The 23,925-nt window shown below is 36.6% G+C and overlaps 1 protein-coding gene across 5 annotated transcripts in view; it reads left to right on the top strand.

Moving 5' to 3' along the window:
* Positions 1–23,015, top strand: part of rap1a.S (RAP1A, member of RAS oncogene family S homeolog) — a 41,854-nt gene extending 18,839 nt beyond the window's left edge. For 2 of the 5 annotated variants that reach the window (XM_041583057.1, XM_041583058.1), the window contains 7 exons: positions 5,068–5,157; positions 6,294–6,362; positions 14,195–14,251; positions 14,436–14,576; positions 15,268–15,411; positions 21,423–21,541; positions 22,348–23,011. In XM_041583057.1, coding sequence (XP_041438991.1) covers positions 5,101–5,157; positions 6,294–6,362; positions 14,195–14,251; positions 14,436–14,576; positions 15,268–15,411; positions 21,423–21,512 — 558 coding nt within the window. In that variant the 5' untranslated portion in view covers positions 5,068–5,100 and the 3' untranslated portion in view covers positions 21,513–21,541; positions 22,348–23,011. 5 annotated transcript variants of the gene reach the window in all.
* Positions 23,016–23,925: the final 910 nt, after the last annotated feature.

The raw sequence follows: 23,925 nt of genomic DNA, 5'->3' as shown, positions 1-23,925 counted from the left end.
ACATTTGTTGATATGACTGCCCAGCAATTTAGAATGAAACTAAGAAACAAGTTATTTCTTGCATTCTAGACCAAGAATGTGTGCCAGCTCGTAATGACATCTGCCGACTGGATCTATAGACTGTGATGTCTCTATAAACTCTAGGGTTGATGTTTGTTTGGACAAGAAAGGGCATACAAAGCCTGAAATAAACGGTGGGGGGTGTTGACTGGCACCTCTATGTGACTCAAGTCCATCTTTTTCTTTAAAGAAATGAATCAAATTGTGGCACTAAATAATCAGGTCAAGTACTGTTCAGACACACTGCCATGGGGGCATGGATGAATATTTAAAGTAAGATTTTACATTCTGTTATGTTAGAAATCCAGTCACTCCAGCCTTTATATGTTACATTTGTGCCTACCTAACTATATTTGAAACATTTTTTATTTTGCACAGCCTATCTATTCACCCAGTTTTTATTTTTGCACTGAACTGTTCTTTTAAACTTCAATAGAAAGTAAAAGAAAAAGTCGCTATTTCTATTGATCTATCTGAAAACATAAGTGTTGGAAGGTGACCAAAACCTTTAAAGGAGAAGGAAAGGTTAAAATTAAGTAAGCCTTATCAGAAAGGTCCACCTAAATATACAGGTAACCCCTCAAAGTAGTGCTGCTCTGAGTCCTCTGGCAAAAGAAACACTGCATTTCTTTCCTTCTATTGTGTATACATGGGCTTCAGCTTAAACCTCCTTGCCCCAGACATGAGCATGCTCAGTTTGCTCCTCCCCCCCTCTCTTCTCTGCTGTAATCTGAGCCCAGAGCTATAAGTGAGCAGGGAGAGACTCAGTCAGGAAGTGATGTCACACAAAGCTAATACTGCAGCTGCTATCCTAAACAAACAGAGGTCAGGTATGGTAAAACATTCTACAGAATAAATATAGCATTCTAGCTTGCACTATTGCAGCTAATCTATTGGCAATAAATGCCTCCATAGCTTTCCTTCTCCTTTAAACATTAAACTTCAAGTTTAGAAAGCTGTCAAAAATAAAACATGGAAAGCAATTGAAAAAAAGATTTCTGGGAAACAATCTGAAAACAGCTGGACTGAAAAAAAGTGGAAGGTGAACAGCCCATTTAAAGCTGTCCTGAAGAAGAAATCTTGAACTCTTCATTGTAAGAATCCATGTTTTTATTTCCTATATTAAGAATATTATGCAGAATTGCCCTATTAAAATAAAAAAAGTACAAATATGGTTGTTGCTTGCCTTTTTGCTTGCTTAGTTTTTTTGCCAGTGATTAATTGAAGGGTGAATAAGTATATCTAAATATACTCGAGAGGGAGGTTAAGATACACATTGCCATAAAAAGGCATAACTGCACAGCACAAGGTCATAGAAGAATTGTTTTAAATAACATACTTATACTTATTAATTAATATTAATTGTATCCTCTGAAAAACACTGTGTAAATTGTTCTTATTGGTACCTGTTCTCTGTGGTTTCAACATTTGCTCTGTGTCACATTTTACAAGGTAAATGCATTAAAAGCTCAGTTTTACACTACACTATTTTTAATACAACTCTAGATTTTATTTGCCCTTGATGCTTCTGACTGGCATTGCTTGCTGCAGCAAAGCACTACAAGGACTCCAAGGTCCCTTTCCATTATGGATTTGTCTTGTGCAGTCCCATTAAGGGTATCATGGGCTTGGATATTTTTACATCCCAGGTGCATGACTTTACATTTATCAACATTGACTCTCATTTGCTACTTAGCTGCCCAGATTGCCAGTTTGTCAAGGTCCTGTTGCAAGGATGCCACATCCTGGATGGAATTGATTGGGCTGGATAGTTTTGTGTCATCTGCAAACACTGATACATTACTTAGAATACCCTCCCCCTAAGTCATTAATGAACAAGTTAAATAAAACTGGACCCAATACCGAGCCCTGAGGGAGCCCACTAAGATCCTTATTCCAAGCAGAGAATGTACCATTAACAACCACCCTCTGTACCCGATCCTGTGGCCAGTTTCCTATCCATGTGCAAATGACTTCTTTAGGCCCAACAGACCTTAGTTTAGAAAGCATTAGTTTGTGGGGCACTGTATCGTACGCTTCTGCAAAATCCAAATAGATCACATCGCAATCCCTTTTTTAAATATTTTAATGACATCAGCTTTTTTTCCAGTCCATACTGTAGTTGCCATACCAGATGAAATTAAATCTGAGAAAGTCAGAAATAAGGACTGGTCTAAAATTAAACTAAGCTCTCTTAGAACCCGGATTGTATGCCACCTGGCTCTGGCACCTTGTTTACATTAATTTTTATTAAACCTTTATGAATCATATCCTAAATCAGCTACTGACTAGATTGAGCTAAGCCACCAGTGCAGCTATAAAGTGAGCCTGGGAACTCTTGCTCCTCTATTGTATACACTGAAGACAATAACTGATTTAGCACATTTGCCTTTTCTGTATCTGTTACAACCATACTAGTACCATTATTTAAAGGAGCAACACTCTCAACCTGCATCTTTTTACTATTAATATACTTAAAAAACTTTTTGAGGTTAGACATAGCCTGAGCCGCAATGTGTTTTGCATTCCGGATTGCTGTTTTTTATAGTGTTCATATTCATTAAATGCAGCGTCTGTCCTTACAGACTTGTCGTTTTTAAAAGCCTTTCTCTTGTTTCCTATTAACGTCTTTACTTCTATAAGAAGTCACATTGGGTGATTCTCAGTGCTTCTTCATTTACTCCTTAAGGGAATAAATTGTGAACAGTAATGATTTAATGTCATTTTAAATGACAACCATTTCTGTTCTATGTGTTTAGATTTAAACATAATGCCTCCAATCTATGCTCTGAAAGGTAGCCCTCAAGGCACTAAAATTAACTTTTCTAAAATTCAGGGTTTTGTTGCCCCAGTGTATAATTTGTTTGTTTGCACCAGGCATTAAATGATATCACATTATGGTTATTATTACCCAGTGGTTCAATTACTTTCACATTCGCTATACGTTCTGGGTCATTAGACCATAATCATTACTTTGTCCAAAACATCAGCCTTTTCTATTTGCATCAGGAGCTTAGCCTCCTTCTGCTCACTTACATTAGGCGGTCTATAGCATACTCCTTAATTTGCTGGGTTCTTTACAATTGTTGAAGAGCTCAACCCATAAGACTCCAGCACCTCCTCCTTTATATTCACTTTTAAATCATGCCTAACAAACAGACATACACCTCCTCCATTTCTATTGCCTCTGTCCCTCTGAAACAAAGTATAGCTGCTGATATTATCTGCCCAGTCATGCAACGCATTCAGCCATGTTTCAAACACACCAATCACATCATATTTTCCTTCCAGTGCCAGCACCTCCAGCTCTACCATTTTACCAGTCAGACTTCTTGCGTTTTCAAACATACATTTAATATTTAATGGTACCATATTGAACATATGACATGTGGTCCTCCCTTTTCTTTAACTGTACCCCCAACCAAATCTCCTCCCCAATTTCTCTTCCTTTGCCCACTACCTCATCTAACCAGGAATTCTTTTTCTGAACCCTCCCCCCATGCCTAGTTTAAAATCTTCCTCAACTGTCTAGCCATCTTCTCCCCCAAAACAGCTGCACCATCATCATTGAAGTGCAGCCCATCCCAGCCTGTAGCCGATTGAGAAATGAGCAGAGTTTTCCAAAAACCTAAATCCCTCCTTCTTACACCAATCTCTCAGACAGGCATTTATCTCTCTAAGCTCCCGCTGTCTTTTTTAATTTAAAAATAATTTTTGAGGGCTTCACCACCTCCTCTAACTTTATGATTGGTACCTATGTGTACCAATACCGTAGGGTCTTCTCCAGCCCCTCCCAATAATCTGTCCACTCGTTCCACCACGTGCCGATCCCTAGCACCAGGCAAGCAGCAGACTGTTTGGCATGAAGGGTCCTTATGACAGATTACCCTATGCACCTTTATAATAATTGAATCCCCTATAACTAAAACCTTCCCCCCCACCACCTGTATTAGAGACACTGCCTTCCAGGATGCTCTGAGCGTTAGCCTGCTCCAAACATGCCAGTTCAGAGCTGTCCTCCCCAGCCATTAGCATTTGAAACTGTAAAGGACAAACAAGTTGGCAAAACTGTCAGGCTTAGGAACTTCCAGTAAAACTAACAAGACCAGTCAGCAAAAAACTACAATATGACCTTTAGGTAATTTTTGATGTACATTCTTATTTTGAAGGGTAGTTTTTATTGTCCGTATCACTTTAATAGAATTTTTTTTTTATTAAATACAGTTAAAATGTGGCACATTTTTTGGCAGCAGTTTTATTTTTGGTAACTTGCATTGTTCCCATTTGGTATTGATCGTCCAATCTTTTATTACAGTTGCATGCTGTTACAGTATATTTACCAATGCAAAATATAAAAAATTATGAAAGGTGTAAGCAAATCATAGGATTTCAACCTAGAATACTTTGTAAACCAATTGAAAAAACAATAAAATTGTTCTAGAGCTGTACGAATTTTTGCAGAAGGGTAGTTGTTTCTTTCACTCAAAATGTTGGACTTTAAAGGAGAAGAAAAGGTTAAAACTAAGTAAGCCTCATCAGAAAGTTCCACCTAAATATACCAGTAAACCCTCAAAGTAGTGCTGCTCTGAGTCCCCTGTCAAAAGAAATACTGCATTTCTTTCCTTCTATTGTGTACTCATGGGCTTCTGTATCAGACTTCCTGCCTTCAGCTTAAACCTCATTGCCCTGGGCAAGAGCATGCTCAGTTTGCTCCTCTCCCCCCTTCTCTACTGTAATCTGAGCCTAGAGCAGGGAGAGACTCATACAGGAAGTGATGTCACACCACATTAATACTGCAGCTCCTATCCTAAACAAACAGAGTTTCTAGAGCTTTTTACTCAGGTATGGTAAAACATTCTACAGAATAAATATAGCATTCTAGCTTGCACTATTGCAGCTAATCTATTGCCAATAAAATGCCTCCATAGCTTTCCTTCTCCTTTAAATACTATATGTGCTGCAGTTTTCTTTAAAAACAAAAACTACATGCAATTTTTTTATCTTTAGACTGCACTGTTGTGAAACAAAAATAATCCCATTATGCGCGAGTACAAGCTCGTGGTCCTTGGCTCAGGAGGTGTTGGAAAGTCTGCTTTGGTGAGTTATATTTTACATATGTATATGTGGCATGTCATTATCTTATGTAATATAGCTAGATACAACGGCTGAAATATTTTTTGATTCAAGATAAATTGGCCCTTATATGTCACTGTCATTTGGCTAATTTGAATTGTGACATGTAATTTTAGTAATTTGGTCCTTTGCTTTTTAAAAAGAAATAACATCCCCCATTTGTACAATTTTATCAGAAGCCAATAACCTGCCTGAATGTTATTGGAGTGTGGAAGGATACTGAAGTACCCAGAGAAAACCCAAACAGGCATGAGGAAACTTCTTGCAGGTAGTCCTCAAACCGGATTCAAACTGAAGACCCCAGCTCTGCAAGGCAGAAGTGCTACCCTCTGACCCACCGTGCTGCCCTAAATAACAGGGGCATACTGGTGGAGTGACAACACTGATACAAGTTGCCTTAAAGACAACATCTTCTTTCTTGTCTTTCAAGGGCTCACCTTATATTTTTTGGGATGCGCATATAAAAAAAATACAAAAAATGGACTGCATTATGTTTTATTTGTCATGTTATGACCATTGCTGTTTTTATGCCAATTCTTGTTCTATTCACCAACGTGGAACGCAGATATGCAGTTTTGCTTGTTATGACATGGCGTTTTGTTCTTTTCCTTACAGAAGTTGGCTGTTTGCATTGCCACAGAACCTTATCTACTGACACAACTTAATGTGTTTTAATTTAAAAAGTGAACATCACATTTGCAAGATACCTCTCATGATTATTGCAGCTGGTGCTCCAGGAGTTTCCAAAACAATGCCTTCATTTTAGTATGCTAAGTTGTGCCCAAAAAACATTTGTCCCTATATAATTGAGTTGATTCTAACATGAATGCCTACCTAATATACAGCTGATGGGCACAATAATGGAAGCACCAGTGACTTATCAGCAAATGGCTATTACAATAATTTTGTTGCCCCATTTGTCCTTGCTACAGCCTGTTGTGTAATAGACTAAAAACTGTATGAATAGTTCATAATAGACAAAATTTCTAATTGTTTGTAAGGAGGGGGCTGTTACAACTGTAGCATTGTAAATTTGTGAAGCACTGTGTTTTATTTTTTCAATAAGATTACTGTTGCCTATACATTTTGTTCCTCTACAGACAGTACAGTTTGTTCAAGGAATTTTTGTGGAAAAGTATGACCCAACAATAGAAGATTCTTACAGAAAGGTAATACCTGTTAGGAAAAAGTCTTAACATGTGTAGCCATTCTATATTCGTTTGCGATTCTTTAAGATTTATTGTCATTTTTCACCTAAAGAACCAGGAAAACAGACCCACAAAAAAACTTTACTTATTTACCCTATGTTAAAGGGAATACGAGTGGAGGATAGTCTGCCTTTGACTTGCAGATTCCATTTCTCCTCTTCAGCTTAGCCTGACATGGTCAATCTCTCCCTCTCAATTTTTAGTGTTGAAGTGTAGAATTCTGGAACTTAAAGTATCTCTGCATAATCTGTATAAACTGTACATGTCGCCCAACATGTTTTCTGTAGCTTGACTTCTGTTGCTCTGTATAGTAGAAAGCTAGGCATTATCAGTTGTCCTAAATTATTCACATTAAGGAGATGCCTCAACTTCTTCCTTTTGTCAGTGCCTACCATTTCTGATTACGAAAGTTAGATATTGGGGAGCACCAACCATCAGTTATAGGAGAATGGTGTGCAGAGTCAGATAATAAATATTAAATCACAGAAAAAAAGGAAAAATAACTCGTATAACTGCACCTTCCCATCCACAGCATCCAAGTCTCATGCGTGTAAAGAAGTAAATAAAACGTAACTTTTAATGTAAAATGTTATTAATTTTAAATTTTACATTAAAAGTTACGTTTTATTTACTTCTTTACACGCATGAGACTTGGATGCTGTGGATGGGAAGGTGCAGTTATACGAGTTAGTTCTTTTTCCTTTTTTCTGTGATAAACCATTTCTGATTAAAAAAAAATTGAAAATGATGTGCCTATGACAGGAGCTGGTATATACTTTGTTGTTCCCAAGCTATTCCTTTTATCACTACCTTCTTCTTCGAAAGTTAAAGCTTTTTCCAGTCTTTCCAGCAGAAAGTAATTCAGTCAGAATACCTTTTGACTGAGCTGGAATGTTTAAAGCGGACCTGTCACCCAAAAAAATTATTCCAAATCCTATTTTATCATGTTAGGCAAGCAAAATGAACTTTAATTACACTATATAATGGGATTTCATAATTATACCAAGCAGGCAGGAGCCATTTTGTCGACACTGTTATTAAGGCAAGCCTTGCATCATCTCAGAATCTTGTTTGTGCACCAGAATGGGGGACCTGATGTCCATCCCTATGCACTGGCTACACAATTAAATGGTTAAGAGAACTGGGGGAATGTGGGGAGAGCAGTGGCATCTAGAAAGTGCTGAATGGAAAGTGAAAGTAATTGCCTGTCCCACCCCTATGCCAAAGGCATAGAGGAGGTGCAGCCAATATTTGATTGACAGCCAATATTTTTAAATGAGTTTACAACAGCTATGAATGTATAGGCGAAAAGAAGAAAAGTATCCCCGTCTTCTTAATCAGAAAAAATACAAAAGAATATATATTATCACTGTGTGATTTGTTTTCAGTTAAACCATTAGGTCACGTGATCCAGTGTCTATGAGTTCCCCCCCTTTTAAATAATTTATCCCACAAAGTGCTAGTGCTTAACCTCAATAAATTAACATTAAATAGGGTAAAACACAATTAATTTTCCTTTTAAATATTGTGTGTATTTGGTAATTTCTAATTTATAAACAATTCATTTAACATTGATTAATAAATTACTAACAACCAGCTTAAACACCAATAGGGGTGGTAAAGTGCCACCAAATGTGATCGATTCACATATAAATTACTTAAAGTGCAATTATAAATATCTCTGATTCCAAGAAAAGGTAGGAAAAAGGAAATTGGTAGAAGGGTGTAGAAGTCCCGTATTGTCTAGCTGATTGTTTTACTAACTGCGGGACCCCACAAAGGAGGAGAAGTCAGTGCTTCTGGAACTGTGGTCTCAATTCTATTTTAACTAGCTAGATTGAGAAGCTATCTTTTCTAAAAAACACACAAATTCCAGAGCACTTATAGTGAAAACAGTAAAACAGGAATACAGATGAGGAATCTCCTATAATCTGAGCAGAGAGAAGCGCCCAGATCACTATAAAAAAGTTATTTTATAAAAAGAACCCCCCAAGGTTTTATCTAAAAATGGTATAAACCAGTGAAAATGGAAAGCCAACGCGCGTTTCGCAAAATTGCTTTTTCAAGGCTGTGTGTGCTGCCACGGACGCCAAATATTTATAATCTTTCGAACATGCGCCGGCGTCGTTACGCCGGCGTCATTACGCATGCTCATGCTCAGTGCAATGACGTCTTGTGTATAGTGATGCGTTCAGTGACAGCCTTGCTATAATCATTATAGGAAATTTTAGCCTGACTTCTAGGGGATGTTGTTATTGGTGGGAATTAATTCGACTAAACTGTTAAAATATATCTTTATTGATTGCATTACAATTGTTAAAAATTAAAATAAACTTAATTTTGATTTGAACGAATTAACTCTCCATTATTCATAATTTCTTATGTTGTGTATCCAACTGATTTATACAGATTCCATTAAATCAATTCATACTGCATGTAACCATTGCTAATAAAAGAAAATGTTTTTATATACCCGTTGATTATGTAGTTTAAGAATTATTAGTAGTCATATTAGTTTGTTCGACGAACTCCTAACTGGTTAATAATAATTGGCTAACTATCCCAGTATAAAGTTCATTAATGATTCCTATTAAAAAGTCTTCAAATGAATGCTGTGAAAAGATTATTTTCATTAATGCCATGTGGGAATACAGTGTTCATCTTATATATCCAATAACTCTCACGTTTTAATAGGGTCTGTTCTAAATTTCCCTTTCTAATTCCCAAATTGATTTTCTCCAGTGCCCAGACCTGGGCTACCGTAGATAAAGTGCTTTCTGGTTTCTTGGGTTTATTGGCCGTTCTAATGGAGCTACAGTGTTGTTGAATTCTGCTTTTCAATTTTTGGGTTGTCATTCCAATATATCTTAAGTGACAGGGACACTCAATACAGTAAATAACACCTTGACTTTTACAATTATTGTTATCATTAACTTTGTGTACTTGTCCAAATCTATCTATGACTGTAGTGAAATTCATTATTTTATCGCAAATGTTGAATTCACCACATTGAAAGCAGCCTGGATTTTTAGCCGAGTATTTATGATTTTGAAAATGGCTATTGGACAGCATGTCCTTAAGGTTTGGACTTCTTCTATAGCAGGTAGAAACTTTATTTTGAAGAACTGTTTTTAAAGTTGTGTCTTCCATTAGGACTGGCCAATGTTTGTTCATGATGTTTTGTAATTGTATACTATTATTACTATATGTAGTAACAAATCTAACAGTGTTATCAGGTTCTTTGACCTTTTGTTCTAATAATTGTGATCTTTCAGTATGTAATGCTCTATTATATGCTTTCTTGATATATTTCAATTGAAAATCTCAATTGAGGAGCAATTCCTTCTAAGTCTCAAAAATTCTCCTGTAGGTAGGGATCTCTTTACTGCCTGTGGATGGAAACTATTGTAGGATAGTAAAGAGTTCGTAGCAGTGGTTTTTCGAAACTCAAAATTTTTTGATTTAATGGAATCTGTATAAATCAGTTGGATACACAACATAAGAAATTATGAATAATGGAGAGTTAATTCGTTCAAATCAAAATTAAGTTTATTTTAATTTTTAACAATTGTAATGCAATCAATAAAGATATATTTTAACAGTTTAGTCGAATCTCCCACCAATAACAACATCCCCTAGAAGTCAGGCTAAAATTTCCTATAATGATTATAGCAAGGCTGTCACTGAACGCATCACTATACACAAGACGTCATTGCACTGAGCGTGAGTATGTGTAATGACGCCGGCTTAACGACGCTGGCGCATGTTCGAAAGATTATAAATATTTGGCGTCCGTGGCAGCACACACAGCCTTGAAAAATCAATTTTGCGAAACGCGCGTTGGCTTTCCATTTTCACTGGTTTATACAATTTTTAGATAAAACCTTGGGGGGGTTCTTTTTATAAAAAAACTTTTTTATAGTGATCTGGGCGCTTCTCTCTGCTCAGATTATAGGAGATTCCTCATCTGTATTCCTGTTTTACTGTTTTCACTATAAGTGCTCTCAATCTAGCTAGTTAAAATAGAATTGAGACCACAGTTCCAGAAGCACTGACTTCTCCTCCTTTGTGGGGTCCCGCAGTTAGTAAAACAATCAGCTAGACAATACGGGACTCTTCCACCTTCTACCAATTTCCTTTTCCTACCTTTTCTTGGAATCAGAGATATTTATAATTGCACTTTAAGTAATTTATATGTGAATCGATCACATTTGGTGGCACTTTACCACCCCTATTGGTGTTTTAGCTGGTTGTTAGTAATTTATTAATCAATGTTAAATGAATTGTTTATAAATTAGAAATTACCAAATACACACAATATTTAAAAGGAAAATTAATTGTGTCTTAGTTTTACCCTATTTAATGTTAACTTATTGAGGTTAAGCACTAGAACTTTGTGGGATAAATTATCTAAAAGGGGGGAACTCATAGACACTGGATCACATGACCTAATGGTTTAACTGAAAACAAATCACACAGTGATAATATATATTCTTTGTATTTTTTCTGATTAAGAGGACGGGGATACTTTTCTTCTTTTCTCCTATACAAAATTAAATACTGACGGAAGTCAGATCCCCTCCTTTTAGTCAATTTTATATATCTGAAGTTAGATCATTCCTTTTTTATTGAACAGCTATGAATGCTTTAATAAAAAATAGAAATTGGATTTCATGTTTAATTTGAAAAGCACTTTTATTATACATATTTTTATGTCTGGGTGACAGGTCCACTTTAACATAACAAAACATAAATATCGCTGAACTCATATTGTACACAGGTGTGTAAAGCCACTGTCAAGAAAAACACTTTTTTAAGCAAAAGAAAAAAACACTTTTTAGTTAGCTACTACAATCCCTTAACCCTGCAGTGTTGCCTGTGACGAATGGGCTGCACCAAATATTTTTCCATAGGGCTCCATTGAAAAGTTATCTATGCCATTAGTACTTTTGTAAGTGTTTTTTTCCATTTGTGACACTTAAAAGTTATAATTTTGTTAAAGTTGCAATAGAAAAGACCTACTTCTTGGACAGTAGAATTGACTATTATGAACTTGGTCAAGTATCTTTATCTTTTTTTATTGGTTTTACTGAATATCAAAATATTTTATTCTTAAAGGAATTGTTCAGTGTAAAAATAAAAACTGGGTAAATAGGCTGTGCAAATTAAAAAATGTTTCTAATATAGTTATAATTAGCCAAAAATGTAATGTATAAAGGCTGGAGTGATTTTTTGTATAACATGTCAGTCAGAACACTACTTCCTGCTTTTCAGTTCTCTTGGTTTACACTGACTGGTTACCCTGGTTACCAGGCAGTAACCAATCAGAGACTTGAGGGGGGTCACATGGGTCATATCTGTTGCTTTTGAATCTGAGCTGAATGCTGAGGATCAATTGCAAACTCACTGAACAGAAATGTACCATGTGGCCCCCCTTCAAGTCGCTGACTAACTCAGAGTTATAGAGCTGAAAAGCAGAAAGTTGGATTCTGGCTGTTTTATTAGACATCTGTTCACTCCAGCCTTTATATATTACACTTTTGCCTAACTAACTAATTAGAAACATTTTTTATTTTGCACAGCCTATCTATTTACACAGTTTTTATTTTCGCACTGAACTGTTCCTTTAAGTATTGTAACATAGTACATAGTAAGTAAGGTTGAAAAAAGACACACGTCCATCAAGTTCAACCTTTTTTTTTTTTTTTTTTTTTTAAATCTGCCTAACTGCCAGTTGATCCAGAGAAACGAAAAAAAAACATCTGAAGCCTCACCAATTTGCCTCAGAGGGGAAAAAAATTCCTTCCTGACTTTAAAATGGCAATCGGACTAGTCCCTGGATCAACTTGTACTATGAGCTATCTCCCATAACCCTGTATTCCCTCACTTGCTAAAAAGCTATCCAACCCCTTCTTAAAGCTTTCTAATCTATCAGCCTGCACAACTGATTCAGGGAGAGAAATCCACATCTTCAAAAACCCCTTCCGAATATTTAGGCGGAACCTCTTTTCTTCTAATCGAAATGGGTGACCTTGTGTCAGCTGGAAAGACCTACTGGTAAATAAAGCATTCGAGAGATAATTATATGATCCCCTTATATATTTATACATAGTTATCATATCACCCCTTAAGCGCCTCTTCTCCAGTATGAACATCCCCAATTTGTCCAGTCTTTCCTCATAGCTAAGATTTTCCATACCTTTCACAAGCTTAGTTGCCCTTCTCTGTACCCTCTCTAATACAATAATGTCCTGTTTGAGTGATGGAGACAAAAACTGAACGGCATATTCTAGATGGGGCCTTACAAGTACTCTATACAGTGGATGAATGACCCCCTCCTCCCATGACTCTATGCCCCTTTTAATACAGCTCAAGAACATATTTGCCCTTGGTGCTGCTGACTGGCATTGCTTGCTACAGCCAAGTTTATCATCTACAAGGACTCCAAGATCCTTTTCCATAATGGATTTGCCTAGTGCAGTCCCATTAAGGTTATAAGTGGCTTGAATATTTGTACATCCCAGGTGCATGACTTTACATTTATCAACATTGAATCTCATTTGCCACTTTGCTGCCCAGATTGCCAGTTTGTCAAGATCGTGTTTCAAGGATGCCACATCCTGGTTGGAATTAATTGGGCTGGATAGTTTTGTGTCATCTGCAAACACTGATACATTACTTACAACACCCTCCCCTAAGTCATTAATGAACAAGTTAAATAAAATTGGACCTAATAACGAGCCCTGGGGGACCTCACTAAGATCCTTACTCCAAGTAGAGAATGTACCATTAACAAACACCCTCTGTACCCGATCCTGTAGCCAGTTTCCTATCCATGTGCAAATGACTTCATTAAGCCCAACAGACCTTAATTTAGAAAGCAGTCGTTTGTGGGGCACAGTATCAAACGCTTTGGCAAAATCCAAATAGATCACATCTACTGCCCCCCCACTGTCCAGCATCTTACTTTCTTCATCATAAAAAGCAATCAAATTTGTCTGACATGACCTATCCTTCATAAAGCTGATTGCTGATTATAATGCCATTCACTAGGATTGTATTATATTATAAGGCTGATTCACTAAAGGTCGATAAAGTGAGTGTTATTTATAGCATGGCGTAAAAATGTTATCACTTCTTATATTTTTAGAATTAACGATCAATTCACTTAAAGTTTACTTGTCTAACTTGAGAAGTGATATTTTTATGTTCATTTAGCTGAATTGTGTGCAGTATTTTATAGCATGCGTTATTTTGTGCAATATTTTAGGGCATTTGATATAGTCACACGTTATTAGTGCAGCACCTAAGACATTCGGGATACAACTGGCAGAGTAGAAGTCTCTTTTTACTGTATTCTAGTCATTACTTTCCCAGGGTAACCTAATATAATTCCATGACACAGAACGTGGTGCATTCTGGACCTGCCCAAGCTATCATGAAAATGTGTTAGCGACGTTTGGTAAGCCTCCAGTTCCTCATAAATTTTTAATTGCTGCCCTACAGCTCCTCACTACATCCATCTGATGTTGTTTAGTAATGCCTACTCCTAGGAAGTGTTACATTTCACAGTAATTATCACACTATTTTATGCTTCTGTCACTTAAAAGATGTTAGTGAATAATGTGTTAGGATTAATTCTATTCTATAAGTATCGCAATGCGATTAGAATACCGATGTGCAGAAATGTAGAATTAATGCTTGAGATATGTCTATTAGCGCATGCGAAAATACTTTGATGAATCGGCCCCTATGTCTTGGTTTAACCAAGCTGAATTATGTTTGAATTGTAGCAAGTGGAAGTGGAAGGACAACAATGTATGCTTGAAATTCTTGACACAGCTGGAACAGTAAGTATTTTTTCAAAATTTCTACCAAAAATTAAAACAAAGTTGGCAATTTAATAGACTGCATATTAAAGTAAACATATTTTTCTCTTTTGTATCCTATTGTTAACCATTACCTCAGCATTGGAATATGAGTGTCGGATTCTGTTTAGACATTCTAATAACAGATATACCTTGTTTACTGCAGGAACAGTTTACAGCAATGAGAGATTTATACATGAAGAATGGTCAGGGTTTTGCACTAGTGTATTCAATCACAGCACAGTCCACATTTAATGACTTGCAGGACTTGAGGGAGCAGATACTGCGAGTTAAAGACACAGAAGATGTAAGTAAATTGTTTTGTTCTTAATTATAAGGTTTTATGTTTCTTTAATAATTTAGTGTAATTTTTCCCCTTGGTTTTAAAAAAGGTCCACCAAGCATGACCACCTCCTTAATGGTTCAGATGTTAGAATATTATACAATTTGAACTGCAGCAGCTTTTACACTAGCCTTTCCACACCTCCACAAACTGGGCATGCACTCCGCCTCTGCTCCAATGGAATCAATCAGTCATTAGGCACCTCTTTGAGGTCTTCATAGTCCAAGATCGAAGGAGTGCTCAGAAAGCAAAAGAGCAAAGCCTCATGCTAGACAAGGAAGTTATTAAAAGAGCTGCAGTTGAAATGGCTGTAATAAAAAAAAAATATATATAAATCTTATTCTTTAAAAACACTTCTGGACTGTCAGGAAATTTGGGGAAATATCGACCGTCTGGGGGGGGGAGACCCTTATTTTTTATGCAAAGCAGAACAAATCCCAGTTTATCATCTAAAATTTACATTTCATTTTAAACTCCCTATACATAATACATTTTATAATAAAAAGGTTATACTGACCCTAGGATATTTAAATAGAGATCAAGTTTCAAATTATGTTGACTTCATGCTGCATATGGTGGTATGGAATATTTCAAAATGTTTAGCTCACATAGATGGTCTGAACAGATAGACATGTTTTGTTTTTTTACTTTGTAGGTACCAATGATTCTTGTAGGCAATAAATGTGATTTGGAAGATGAAAGAGTAGTTGGCAAGGAGCTGGGACACAATCTAGCCAGACAGTGGAACAACTGTGCCTTTTTAGAATCTTCAGCCAAGTCTAAGATCAATGTAAATGAGGTAAGCCCATCACAAGTTTGTTTTTGTTTTACTATACTGAGTTACCTTTTTTTCTTTACATTTTTAATGTTCCAATTATGGCTCAAGTGTCATAAAACAAAAGTCCCCATCCCAACATAATAAAACCTCTCAAGTTTTATTTTAGAGTGATGCTATGTGTTTGTAGCATGATGTATGTGATCACCTTCTGTTACTGCATATCTTGCATTGTAAAGGGATTTTTAGCTCCTTTAACCCTTTAAGTGCCACAGAACGTAGAATCTACGTTCTGTGGAAAAGTAACTTGAAATGCCACAGAACGTAGATTCTACGTTCTGCAGCACTTCCGGGTTCTGGAGCGGAGGAGCGGCTGTTAGAGCCGCTCGCTCCGTTCCACTTCGATCCCCTGCCCCTAGGCAACGAGCAGAGCAGGGGATCGAGTGGCCCCTGGGGCGCGATCGCCCAGGGGCCCAAAAACAGCAGCAGGCACGTGTCACTTATGTGTCCTGCTGCTGCAGCCTGCACTGCATCGTCGATCTCCGCCCCCACAGCACAGAGACAGAAACCACGACGCAGATGTCTTCCAGGGGCTCTTCCTGATCGCCTGCAACAGTCTCCAGCGATTTTTTCAGGTTAGTGCAACAATTACACACACAAACACACCAACACACACTTATTACAGTAATACACACTTAGATTCACACTTACACACACTTACACATACATTTTTGGGGATTGGGGGGGTCACTTACACTCACTGCACTTACACACACGTGCACACGCACACACGCGCACATAACATGTAATTTACCATTTGTACACACGCACACGCACATACATGGCATTGTGGCTTTTTTTTTTTTTCTTATCGCATCGTCTCTTTTTTTGGCTGAAAAAAATGTTTTATTGCCATTACGAATAGCGTATTCGCTAACCGTACTCTGCAATACCTTTTGTATGTTATTTCGGTGATTATATTGCAATTTTGGGTATTTTGGTGCATTTTTAGCCATTTTATTGAATTTTTAGCCATTTTATTGCATTTTCAGCTCTGCATATGTTGTGTTCACTTGTTTCTAGCTGTATAACCTGTTTGGCCCAGCTAAAATATTCAAACTGTGATTCTGACGGCCGATAACACTAGTCTGGAAAAAAAACATTGATTTTTGTGGTTTTATTGGATTTTTTTGCATTTCACTCTTTACTGCCTTATTTTGTTTTGCCTTGTAAATTTTATATACTATATATCCATTTGGGGGTCTCTGTGCGCCACATAGTTTGGTATATCTATGCATATTGGGCATCAAAGTGTTCAGTAGACACCTGGTGTTCATATTTAGGATGTTTTATGCTGATACGTTACGAAATGTGGGGCATATAATGGGGTAAAATTCAAGCTTTCTGACAATTTTCAGAAATTTGATAAAAACCGTTATGTTCAGCATTGCTTTGCAGTTTGGCAGTTTGCAGTAGAAACACTTATTTACCCATATTGGATTCGTCAGAATGTGTACTTTCTGAAAATATATGGTTTTCTGGGGTCTCTGTACTGTTAGGGGGGTCTAATGTCGCATAATACACACACCAGATGCTTATATTGCAGCAGCCAGCGCGTCAGCCATGAAAATGTATATACACTATTGTCATTTGGGGGTCTCTGTGCGCCACATAGTTTGGTATATCTATGCATATTGGGCATCAAAGTGTTCAGTAGACCCCTGGCGTTCATATTTAGGATGTTTTATGCTGATACGTTACGAAATGTGGGGCATATAATGGGGTAAAATTCAAGTTTTGTGACAATTTTCAGAAATTTGATAAAAACCGTTATGTTCAGCATTGCTTTGCAGTTTGGCAGTTTGCAGTATAAACACTTATTTACCCATATTGGATTCGTCAGAATGTGTACTTTCTGAAAATATATGGTTTTCTGGGGTCTCTGTACTGTTAGGGGGGGTCTAATGTTGCATAATACACACACCAGGTGCTTATATTGCAGCAGCCAGCGCGTCAGCCGTGAAAATGTATATATGCTATTGTCATTTGGGGGTCTCTGTGCGCCACATAGTTTGGTATATCTATGCATATTGGGCATCAAAGTGTTCAGTAGACCCCTGGCGTTCATATTTAGGATGTTTTATGCTGATAAGTTACGAAATGTGGGGCATATAATGGGGTAAAATTCAAGCTTTGTGACAATTTTCAGAAATTTGATAAAAAACGTTATGTTCAGCATTGCTTTGCAGTTTGGCAGTTTGCAGTAGAAACACTTATTTACCCATATTGGATTCGTCAGAATGTGTACTTTCTGAAAATATATGGTTTTCTGGGGTCTCTGTACTGTTAGGTGGTCTAATGTCGCATAATACACACACCGGGTGGTTATATTGCAGCAGCCAGCGCGTCAGCGGTGAAAATGTCTATACATATTGTCATTTGGGGGTCTCTGTGCGCCACATAGTTTGGTATATCTATGCACATTGGGCATCAAACTGTTTAGTAGACCCCTATGTTTATATTTAGGATGCTTTATGCTGGTAATGATACATGGACAATACGATGCTGGAAAGTTGAAGCTTTGAGGCAATTTCCAGATATTTCACCCAAACCGCCAAATTTGGCAAAGCCTAGTTTGGAGCAGAAAGGCATGGGTACCCATTTTAGATTCTGTAGAATGTGTACTTTCCAAAAATATATGGGGTTGGGGGGTAAACATATATTTCTGTGTTTTTACCCCACAAAAATGCAGTCAATGTGTTGATTTTTCATTAGCTGAAGTTACCCACAGGACAATTTGTATGTGCTAACTTCATTTTGGGGCCTCTAAATGCCATATACTTTGGTAAACTTATGAACAATGGCCACCAAAATGTTCAGAGGAACCCTGGCAATCATATTTAGGGTGCTTTTTCTTGGTGCATAACGATACATGGGTGATATGGTGCTGAGAAGTTGAAGCTTTGAGGCAATTTTCAGATATTTCACCAAAACCGACAATTGTGGGAAAGCCTTGCGACTCAGTAGTTTGGAGCAGAAAGGCATGGGTACCCATTTTAGATTCTGTAGAATGTGTACTTTCCAAAAATATATGGGTTTTGGGGGGTAAACATATATTTCTGTGTTTTTACCCCACAAAAATGCAGTCAATGTGTTGATTTTTCATTAGCTGAAGTTACCCACGGGACTGTTTGTATGCGCTAACTTCATTTTGGGGCCTCTAAATGCCAGATACTTTGGTAAACTTATGAACAATGGCCACCAAAATGTTCAGAGGAACCCTGGCAATCATATTTAGGGTGCTTTTTCTTAGTACGTAATGACACATGGGTGATATGGTGCTGGGAAGTTGAAGCTTTGAGGCAATTTTCAGATATTTCACCAAAACCGACAACTTTGGGAAAGCCTTGTGACTCAGTAGTTTGGAGCAGAAAGGCATGGGTACCCATTTTAGATTCTGTAGAATGTGTACTTTCCAAAAATGTATGGGTTTGGGGGGTAAACATATATTTCTGTGTTTTTACCCCACAAAAATGCAGTCAATGTGTTGCTCTTTCATTAGCTGAAGTTACCCACAGGACTATTTGTATGCACTAACTTCATTTCTCCCTAAAACTATACATATCTGGTATTGGCACATTCGAGAGACATAAGGCTTTCCAAATCAGTTGGATTTTCATCCGTAACATGAAATATTTTTCTGGTATAAATTGATATATGATGAAAAATGGTAATTTTTCATTTTTTTTTGGTATTTAGTACTATAAATTTTTTTGCACAGGTGGAAATACATGAAAACTCAGGCAGATTTAGAAAGCTCAGTTTCTCCCGAAAAAAACAATGTATAGTTTTCCTAGGTAAACTATAGGTTTCCCCTCAGAAAATGCCCCTAAAGTGAGAGAGCACAAAATGTTTCAAAAACGGCTGGCATTTCGCGTAACCAAAATGTGAAATTTTGCTGGCACTTAAAGGGTTAAGCCCTTCTCAGCCTAACTTTAATTTTTTTGTTATTTAAGGAGAAAAGCAATTAAGGCATCATGGCAACTAAAACACTAACAGAAACATGGCTGTGTATATAGGAACATTTTTAATTTAAAAAGTCTAAAAATATATTAATGCATCAAGATATGATCTTGGACATTATTAAGTCATTGTAAGCCTGAAAATGTATGTTGCTTTTGTTACTGTTTACAAGCCATTATAAATTTGTGTTCAAATTAATATGTTTTTTTTATAGTTATTTTAAATTATTTTGAGATGAGTTCCTCAATTTAACATTTGTTTTCTGGCTGCAAACAGCACACTCATGCTGTTAGTGATAGCTTTCTAACTAGCTGATGCCCAGTCAGTGGAGCTAATTTACCAACAGTAGATATATTTTCAACAGGGCAATAACATTACAATTAGTATTTTGCTTTCATTATTTTTATGGAAGCTGAGACAGAAATCTAATGCAAGATTTTAGTGGCACTTTAATCAGTGACACAATGTTACCCAAAATGTCTCCACTGAATGCTCAAAACACATGCCTTGGTTGCTATGATGCACAAGTTCAGTGTACCTTGCTTACATGAAATTCACAGGATTTTGTGACTGCATCAGCAATTAAAATCGATCACCTTATATGGTCTTCGGGTGCTTGCGAATACTTAAATTTTTTTACTAATTGGATACTACAGGTTACTGGCCATGTGTACATTTTCTCAGAGTTGTTAAATGAGCCTGACTGATTTGCTGTAGGAAAAAAACTTCTGGGAACACATTTTGCAGCAGTTTTCCAATTGTTCTTAGTACAGTAATATTATATGTGCTGGGATAGAATAATGGTATCTTCTTTCAGACATTGAGAAAACCTATGGTGGTCTCCATGCTATTGAGAGTATCATAATATACCACACCCCTTTGGCTGTTGGACCATGCCATGCCACCTTTTAAAGGGGACCCGTCATCCAAAAAAATTATTCCAAATCCTATTTTATCACATTAGTCAAGCAAAATGAACTTTAATTACACTATATAAATTATTTGAATCTTGTTTCCTTCAGTCTGGGAATTCAAAATGATAGCAAGCAGGCAGGAGCCATTTTGTGGACACTGCTTTTAAGGAAAGCCTTGTATCATCTCAGAATCTTGTTTGTGCACCAGAATGGGGGACCCGATGTCCATCGCCATGCCCTGGCTACACAACTAAACAGTGAGAGAACGGGGGAATGAGGGGAGAGCAGTGACATCTAGGAAGTGCTGAATGGAAAGTGAAAGTAATTGTCTGCCCCGCCTCTATGCCCATGGCATAGAGGAGGGGCAGACAGTATTTGATTGACAGCTGAGATTTTTAAATGATCTTACAACAGCTATGAATGCTTTAATAAAAAATTTAAATTGGATTTCATGTTTAATTTGAAAAGGACTTTTATTATACAGCTTTTTGTGTCTGGGTGACAGGTCCACTTTAAGGGCAATGGCACTCTGTAAGATTTGCCGCTCGCTATACTCTCACAAAACTATAGTGTGAGTATACACTCCCATTAAGTAGTCTATTAATCATGTCAGATGTATAACCATATATTTGTCTTTTCTAAATATGATTGTAAATTATTATTTTCGTTTAGGTTAAATGTATATATTACTCGGTTCAGGATTCAACAAGGTTTGGGCCTTTCTCAGCAGGATTGGGCAGAATTCTTCTGCCCGGCTGAACCAAATCCCAAGACTTTTTTTCAAAAAACAAGGAAGTAAATAATGTTTTCCCCTTCTCATCCCTTATTTGCATATACAAATTAGGATTAGGTTCAGTATTCGGCTGAATCTTTTGGAAGATTCGGGGGTTCGGCTGAATCCAAAATAGTGGATTCGGTACATCCCTAGTATATATAATTATTTAAATAGAACTTAAAGAAATTCATACTTAGTTGTTAAAACTAGGAAAATGATTTTAAATATTGTTAGAACTGAGCAACTGTCTAATTTTTTTCTGATTAATGGTGCATTTATTTTAAATTTGAACACTTGATTTTCTTTTTCCTCCTGCATCCTAGATCTTTTATGACTTGGTAAGGCAAATAAATAGGAAAACTCCAGTGGAAAAGAAGAAACCATCAAAGAAACCAAAATGTCTGCTGCTTTAGGACCTCTTCAAACAGCAGCTCTGAGCCAGGTGATGTCTTTAGCAGTTTTTACCAATTTTTTATTTTAAATTTGTGTTTTGAATAAAGCTGGAGATCCTCTTTAAAACAAAGTGAAATATACATTATTGAATATGCTGTTTATACCCAATGTACAAGCATAAGAAACAAGAATTATATTAAGTTTTTTATTCTCATAACATTAATTTCATATCGTATTCTAGTGTGCATTAGTATCCAAGTAGAGATGGCATTTTCTCAGCGACTGATGAAACAATTGAAGTTGATGTTTAAAGGAGACGCTAATCTTTTGTGAATCATTTTTATTATGATTATTATTATGGTCATTATTTTAGTAATATATCTAGAATGTCAAAAATGTCTGAATAGAAAAGCATCCCAGTTCTCTTAGGTTTTTCATTAGGTGTAAGCAGTACATTTGATAAGATTTCATTTGAAAAAAGTTGGTGGCCTGATAGACATGTGATGTTTAGATGTAGTCAGGAGGAGCACAATGAAGCTCATGTAATTAAACAAACTGTTTAAAAAAAAAATCTATAAAAAAAAATCTCTGATGAATACAAATATAATGCAATACTCAATTCAGGGTTTAGTGCAAGGTCATCAATAGTTACTTCATGACAGATACAATGCTATAATTATTTTCTGCCCAAAGTATAAAAAACATCCAAGGTCTGGATAAACAAAAGTGAAAACATTAAAGGACAAGGCAGCTCAAATGCAAAATATCCCACAAATAGGTACATACCTCTGATTTGATCTGTATTGGATTCTGCACTTTTTTGCATATAGTTCTAAGTGTGCACCTTTTTTTCAGGTTATAGGAATGAAGAACTGTTGCCTAGTTGGAAAGTGCCAGCATTCCAAAAAATAAAAAATTCCCACCATAAATGAACATATCTGAAGAGGCTTCTCTTGTATTATGTATGATGTGAAGAACTTATATCTATTATACTATTTGCACAAGGTTCCATGAAAATGAATTTTACCCTAAAACTAGACGCCCATTGTGGCAATGCTTCCTGAAATGGTTATTACACACGCGCGAATGAATGACTTGACTCTTAAATAATTACACTCAAGAGCATGAATGCATTTTAAATGTTATAGTGCAAGACTAATAAATGCCTCAAGCACTAAAATAATCCAACATTTATATTTTTCTTTATATATATATATATATATATATATATATATATATATATATATATATATATAAAATAAATATAAAATAAATATAAATATATATATCTATATATCATTATTGTCATCATGCCATTATAATCTAATTAAGAAAACATTTTTATGCATAATGCTTTGGCAGGAGTGGGGGGTAGTCTTTTATAGGATAACATATTTCTATGAATTTCAGAGCTGAAATAGATAATATACTAAAACAACTCTAATATTGCTTCTTGTGTTTTATTGTAACAAATTAAATTACATCTTTTATGAAATATTAAATTTTTAGTACATTTTCATTTATGATTGTCTTTTTTTCTTATGCAGATTTCTAATCTATTTTTGCTGACATCTTTTTATTATAAAATTCTCTTGTGTTGAATAGAAAACATTTTTCCTTCAGAGCTATAATTGGTGGAGTCAATGAACCATTGGATTGACAAAGAACACTAGCAAAGTATTTCGGGTTAGCTGGCACAAAGCCTGCAGAGTTGGGTCTAATCAGGAATCAGCTTCAACTGCACATGCTCCTGCAGGCTTTGTGTCAGCGAAGAGACCCTAAGAGGATGTGAATGAACAGAAGATGGTGCCAGGGAACTCCGCTGCACTGGTATGGATTAATGCTGCTTAGTTAGCATCAAGTGCAAGGTACTATGCTATTATGACAGAGAAAAGGAAAATCATTGTAGGGACCTATAGGATATCCTATCCCTATAGAGTTAATCCCCTACCTTTTGTATGTAGTTCTCTTTTCCCTTGTTATTGGGCCAAGCCCTTCTAACTGGTAAAGTGTAACACCCACACCTATTGGACAAAGAGTGTAATGACACTCCCCTGCCACAGTACTATATAGTGTTGTGCAGGGAGTGTCCTCTTCCTCTTTGGCTCCTGGTGCTGCTGCTAGGTGAATCCCCATTGAGCCTGGGAGCCTAGGCCCCAGTAAGCATTTACCCCAGAGGGACCTGACACCTTTGGTGCTACAGATGGAGCCAGAATAGATTGTACGTTTGACGCGCTGTAACGGATCAAGATAAATGCGCTGTTCGCACTAAGCGCAGGGAAACGCACAGTCCCAGCGTATAGAAAGGATTGCCCTTAAATTTTAAATAGGTGCAGTTCAAGCAATGGACACCAGGTGGCGCCTGAGCTATTAGAAACCCCATAAGCAGCACCTATAGTGTAGTGGTTAAGGTGTAGGTCTAGGAAATAGAGG

This window comes from Xenopus laevis, chromosome 2S, assembly GCF_017654675.1.
Source record: "Xenopus laevis strain J_2021 chromosome 2S, Xenopus_laevis_v10.1, whole genome shotgun sequence".
NCBI classification, from domain to species: domain Eukaryota; kingdom Metazoa; phylum Chordata; class Amphibia; order Anura; family Pipidae; genus Xenopus; species Xenopus laevis.
This window is presented reverse-complemented; position numbering and strand designations above follow the sequence as displayed.